The sequence below is a fragment of the Schistosoma haematobium genome, chromosome 4 (assembly GCF_000699445.3).
Source record: "Schistosoma haematobium chromosome 4, whole genome shotgun sequence".
NCBI classification, from domain to species: domain Eukaryota; kingdom Metazoa; phylum Platyhelminthes; class Trematoda; order Strigeidida; family Schistosomatidae; genus Schistosoma; species Schistosoma haematobium.
This window is the reverse complement of record NC_067199.1, coordinates 14,181,143-14,187,839: the sequence shown is the minus strand read 5'-3', so window position 1 is coordinate 14,187,839 and position 6,697 is coordinate 14,181,143. Positions and strand designations below refer to the sequence as shown.

Here is a 6,697-nt window from a genome sequence, read left to right as displayed (position 1 = left end):
TAGTTGGAGTAAGTAATGTAAGCCTCTGAATGCTAACTGAATGGTCTGTAAGTATAGTATTCGTTGTAAGGCCTGAATATCGACTCTTATTAGGGTCTTGTATGTCCTGTATGCATGTTTTATACTGAAACGAAACACGAAATTAGTGCTTTATGGGTTAGTTTGTGATATAAACTACAAATTTCACTACCTCTACAAATTCCGTAAATATAAATATACGTTAATTTTTAAATGAAATTATCAACCATTGAGATTACTATAGTAAGCACAAAAACCCTTCTGATATTGATCAACATATACTCACTAGTGACTGGCTTCATGAGGTATTTCCTGAAGTCCTAGTGAGAAGCAGTGACCAGTGGAGTCCAACCAGGTCTGTTGTGAGATAGTAACTCACTGAAGACAATAGTGGATGTGTCGCTCAATTTCGTGGATTGGTCGAAGTTAGACATTAACACCGTTGGATACCGGCTCAGTGGTCTAGTGGTTAAGTGATCGGGCGCGAAAACAGTAGGTCCTGGGTTCGAATCTCGCAGGGGACGAGGTCGTAGATGCGCACTGCTGAGGAGTCCCACAAGAGGACGAAGCGGCCGTCCAGTGCTTCCATGTTTTCCATGGTGGTCTAGCTTCAACTGACTCATGATCTTAACCATTGAAATAACTCGGTTGTGTCATTCTGAGTAGTTCGAGGCTTTTCTTTGACTGAAAAAACCTCGGTATTAGAAGATTTGGTGATTTCTAAGATACGATCAGGAGATGCAGCCAGTTCGTCTAAGGCGTTGTTCTGAAGCGAGACCAGAACCGCTTGCACCTGTTGGGGAAGTTTAGACAAGAAAAGTTGTTTGAATAAGCCTTCGTTGAAAGTTCTTTGGTCGATAACCTCTCTGATCCTTTGAAACATGTCCGTCGCAGAACCGTGCTGCAGGTCTATGTTATTAAAGAGTTGATCTAAACTTTCTCGATCGGTTAGATCTCCTCGTTTAAGAATCGAACGCTTTAAGGTTTCGTAAGTTTCAGAAACATCACTAGTAAACATACTAGGTGTTACGTACCTGTTGAATTCCCGCGGTAGTGCCTTGACTACTGTGAAGAATTGTGCACGTGTGTCGTTCACGCCGTGCTCATGGAAGTCGACTTCTTCGTAACAGAACCAGGCTTCGATATTGTCGGGCCAGAAGGGCATGAGTTGGAACGAGGGTGGGGACATGGTCTTAATCTAAAATACCTTAGGAATCTGTTCGGTCATAGGGGAATATTAAGTATGATAATACACGAGTGAAAAATATATAGATATCCTGAGACACGGGGAAAAATATCACAATGTATAAAAAATAAAAAATAAGGCAATAATATATAAAACATTCCCAAAAAGGAACAGACTCACAGTTGCAATTCGGTGTACCAGATCACGTTAGGCTCACTAATGAAGATGACACAGGTATTCAGTGTTTGACAACGCTTTTACCAGCAACACCTTCTAATATAATTTGTACCCATCGAGATAAATCAAAAGACAGAGTCGAGGAGATCGGAAGAGTGTATTTGGCGATAACCAATATATCGGAATTCTCTGATCTAATCTGGCTAGCGATTGCGGTAGATGTTGAGCACAGCGTTACCACACGTGATCTGGTGAGGATGCATGACCGAGCGCCTTCAGCTAGATGAGTCCACTAAAACATATGGCCAGCATCCAATGTCGAAAACTTACAGAGCTATTTATTTTGGGGATTTATTTACCGCCACAAACTAAATCATAGTGACGGTCATGAAAAAATAATCTCAATCTATCAGAACAAACTTTTGCGCGATTTCTTAGATGAAATTACGACTCGACTGCCACCGCACACAATTTTATGGAAAGCTGTTACTGGTTTGTTAGATTCTAACGATGGTTTATTTCTAGATCACCTGCCAAATTTCGGGTTATGAAAATGCTATGTAGGTGAGGTCAAGAAATGACATGCAAAGAAATCACGGGGTACAGAGATTTTGTAAAGGCACAACAGGGTTCAGTCCTGTTGTAGTTAGTGGAGTTCCATTTAGGATGTTTAGGGTCAAGGGAGTTACGTTAAATAGGAATAAACTAGTAAAATTTAAGGTAGAGAACCATAAATTGTTCCACGAAATTCATTCACTCACACAGCATTTGGGATTTATTGCTGATGCTATATCTGGATGAAAACCTTAACCTTATTTCCTGACCCTAATCAAAATCTTTCACTTTTTATCCTGATTCTTCTCACTATTTTGATCATAATCTATAGTTGAAAATTCCCAAGACCCCCTTAAGGTCACTCGAAGGTCATTAATGAGGTGTGGTCAAGCATCATAGTAACCTAAAGATCTACGTTATTTGTTATTTTGCTGGTTTCACTGAGGTTCACTCAAAGTTTCTTAACTTTGTTTTCCTAATGTTTATTTGGCTAGTCTGAAGGTCGTAACACACCTTTAAAGGGCGTTATTTTGCTTATTCACAAGGTTCTCTGCATATTTCTCGTAATATTCCGGTACATTCATCGAACCATGCACAAAAATCCTAAACGAGCTATTTATGTTAAGCTTCTAGGTTGCGCCCATCCCGGAATCAGGGCCACCACAAAACTGATTACAGAATGTTTCGTTTGGCCCAAAATTAATAGAATAAATACAAATAACATCAAAAACCACTCACAAAATAAGTTTGTCATGCCTATCTCCACAGACCTGTCATTATTTTGCCGTTCAGTTTTCTCTCGGACCTTTGTATCCTAGTATTTTTCCCTCGAATAGAATATCTAACTACTTTTCCGTTTATTTACACAGAACTTTTGTTGCATTGCTCGCTGTCAATGTTATAAAAATGGACGACACGGTAAGTTTTGAGTTTATGTAATTCATTAAATGTTTAGGTTATTTAAATATTTAAAAGGCATATGCCATTTCCGAACATTAGTTTCTAGATATTTTGTCGGTAAAATGTCCCTTTTAAGGAGACAATGTTTTTTGTCAAAACTAGAAGTCTCCATAGACAGCTTTTCTTTGTAGCTTATTTCACTGACAATGTAACGTAATGCGACTGACTAGTCGTATTTTGAGTCGCGATTGCAAAGTATATAAGGTTTCACTATGACACTCATGATACAGATACATCAATATTACACTCCGAAGTCCTCGGGTTTTGTGTAGACGAGACTTAAGTCTGGTAATTAGTCCAATTGTAAGACTTACATTTCACACCAACGTTCATGTGTCAAATTTTAAGACCATAAGTACTTATTAACCACTCGGTGGGCTACAAGTTACTAACGAGAAGTATAAGAATGTGCATTCACACAAAAACAGGTAAGTTATATGAAGTAATTAACCGTGAAATGCTAATGCGAAAAAATGATCATGAATATGTGATTGATAGACATGACAAAAACAGAATAATTCACCAAATAGCTTAGTATTCGTTATTGTCAGTGTCACGTTACTGATCGTTTGGGCTCGACAGTGCTTTGTTTGTTAATCCTGATAAATAAAAAAATTCCGCATTATTTTGGCTCCGTTAGAGTCAGTCTTCTCTTTCTAACTCGTACAGTGCATTTAAGCATTTGTTCTTAAATTTCTTGAGGTCTTCCAAGGACTTAAAAATATGTATCAAACATTGTACTCCTTTACCATAACGTACAGCTACTTGAGTTCTTCCACATTTAATGGTTAAATTTACTACATCTAGTTGCGCAAGTAGTGTCACTGTTGGCCTTCTGGAATCCCATTTTCGCTTCTACCAGTGTCAGTCTAGTGGTATTATCACCAAGAAAACGAGTTTTCATCTCACGTTTGTGTAAAATCCGTTTGGTTTCTTTCGACGTTTCTTCACGTTAAAGAATGGCTAGTGCTTTTTTGTTTTTCTGTACACTCCAATTTCATTATCTCGGTTTAGCAAATAAGTTTATTACCAACCTTGTCGTCAATCTTTGAAGTTTGCACTTCATATTTGTTTAGCGTTGTGTATTTTATACCCGGCATTTAGTTTGTTTGCTCCTAACTGTACTTTTGAGTGTCAATAAATAGTACTACTAAGACAAATATTTCCAAAACCATATCAGGTCCCAATAGAAGATCAAATATTGCATAATTTTTAGATAGCTTTATATTCAATGGTTGTACTTTGGATATTTCTACTCTTTACTTACCCTTATTTCTTATGTCCTGAAATCTTATACCTTTCTGTTTATTTTTTAACACCTGAGCTTTCTTACTGCTACCAATATTGTTATTGCTTCTACTACTCTGGGATTCGTCTTGGTAATTTGATCTTGCTGTCCTAATGGGATATGGGAACTTGAAGCGACACATTTATCAGGTTCTGTGTAGGATATGCGTGCTTGACCAATACTTCTATATTTGATTTTTCTACTTAAATCATCAGGTTGGTCCCGCAGCCTATGTCCTTTTTGATGAACTATACACCAAAGAAAAGGTTTTTCGCTCCATAATTACCAGCAACAAAACTCTAAATATTCGTCTACTGGGCAGGTATGTGTACTAGTTTATTGGTTTAATTATGTATTGTGCTTGCATACATGTTGAGTCTAGGTTGAGTGAAGCATAAATAAAAAATTACAAAAATAACCGTCTTAAGTACTTTTATGATTATATATGGCCTATTACTTATGAAGATTCTACTCCTGAACCAGTTATTCCTAGTAACCAAAGTTAAGCATTCAAACTTTCCAACTAAATATATCAAGCAGCCTGTGTCAAGATTACAGTCAATATCTACGGATTAAAGTGTTAATAATTTTCATCTATACTGACTTGTTCTCGTCTATCAACATGTTTCCAGCTAACTAAAACTTCTCCAACCATAGGCTAGTTATTTCAACATGTTCCCTATCTAGTGCTCTAAGGAAATATATAGGTTATATGTGTAAATCCCTTATCCTGGTAAGTCAGTCGAATTTTTCGCCTAGATTTGGTAGATTATTATCACACTGTAGCATATCTTTAACACTGTCGAATTGCTTGATTGCTGAATGTGCGGACAGGAGTTTGTGTTTCGTAGCTCAGTGTCATAATTATTTAAAAGTTAATATTTGCCTTCTATTTAGAAGTCTGTTTAGATTGTAGGTACGTTGAACTTTTGAATGAAAGCTTGATTTCTCATTTTGCCACTTTTTTACAAATCCTTTATTTATTTCATATATGGCATGTAGATTTTCTGCATTCAAAGCTGATAGCAATCTGGTTGAATTGTTGTCCCCATTTCAAGGTGGTGCTATTCCTTGCGTTATCGTCAATGTAAAATATCTAACTGAAAACCAGAAACAATGTTTTTCAAGTCAGACAGCTAATGAACGCTTGATACAATTTATTGGGGAGTTAAGTATATCAGATGATAAAAAACATTATCACCTTACAGCGTTTTCATTTACCTTTATGGATGGTGTGAGTTTGGATTTATATAGAACTGTAACAAAGATAACTCGAAGTTATATTGCCTACTTACCGTCTTTGTGATTTATTTTGAAGCTTTTTTGTGTATATACTGCAGTTATCCCTGTTTTTCCTATGTGGCAATTCAATGATTTGTTGAAACAATGAATATATTGTGAGTAAAAAATTCTGTCACTTTTCTACATATTTATTTGTGATTGTATTCGGAAATCCTCAGATTGATCATATGGTTTTAATGAGTAAATGTAAAATAACGCGAACTGGTTGGTTTTCGAGTACAGATATCTCATTGGAAATTTCTTAAAAAGTTCAGTTGTACTAAACGAGATACTTTTGAGTACATATGGATTTACTCTTTATCTTACTTTAGGTCTTGAGTTCCAAAAATACTTTTAACTTTTCATACCAATAACTCATTTCTTTTCGAATCATATTATCCATCTAATTTAATCTATCTAATACCACCGACACTACTACTACAGCTGTTTATTTGTCTTGGTAATTTTATGTCGCTGTTATGTAGTGTGACAACTGAAACTACTGCACACTTTTGCCAGGTTTCACGTTGATCATGACTGACTGCTTAAAGGAGGTGTTAATAGCATGCATTTTACGTGGACTTACAAAATTATTGGACCATCAGTATATGTGTAACTAATTTTCTTGATGTTGAGCCGTTGTTAGTCACTTGTGATGTGAGATTCCAGTCTTTCAACCAAAAGACGATTATACCACACAGCAGTTCACTCGGTTGTACTTTATGGTTGCAAAACGCATCCGTTAAGAATATGTGGTATTCGCATGTAAAGGCAAATCGATTGATGGGGCAGTGAATCTTTATTAACCAAGGTAGTTGGGTCATGTTTCACGTATCCCTGAACACCGCTTATCTTGATGCTTGATGATGATGACTAGTGTATGAGTAGACTGGGACAAAAATAGGTGTGGCCAAACTCAGAGGTGTCACCAGTCTGTGAAGTTATTAACAATTGGACTAAGCCATACTAATAGGTGTCCGCGAAATTATCGTAACTAATGGATGCAGATTTTGGGTAACATGACAGAGTATCTGTTATGACCTTGAATCGCTTTTACCCCGTGATACTTGTTATGACTTCACCTTGATCTGTCTAGACTAAACTATGACCTTGACGCGTTAGGCTGAGTGGCTTAACCTTGAGTCTAATACGCGTGAGTTCGGGATGGGGTAGAGAGAACTATTCTAAATCCTGATTGGTTGGCAAGCACACGAGTGAAAAGAAGACAAGAC

General features: G+C 36.9%; 1 protein-coding gene across 1 annotated transcript; it reads left to right on the top strand.

Annotated features, from left to right (window-relative positions):
• Positions 1 to 486: 486 nt before the first annotated feature.
• TIMM17A_2 (Mitochondrial import inner membrane translocase subunit Tim17-A) lies at positions 487 to 5,490 on the top strand (the record flags this gene model as incomplete). Its single annotated transcript, XM_051215738.1, has 4 exons — positions 487 to 2,381; positions 2,806 to 2,854; positions 4,400 to 4,506; positions 5,187 to 5,490. Exons 2-4 carry the CDS (start codon positions 2,843 to 2,845, stop codon positions 5,488 to 5,490), a joined length of 423 nt encoding a protein of 140 aa, XP_051066269.1. The 5' UTR covers positions 487 to 2,381; positions 2,806 to 2,842.
• Between the last annotated feature and the right edge of the window lie 1,207 nt (positions 5,491 to 6,697).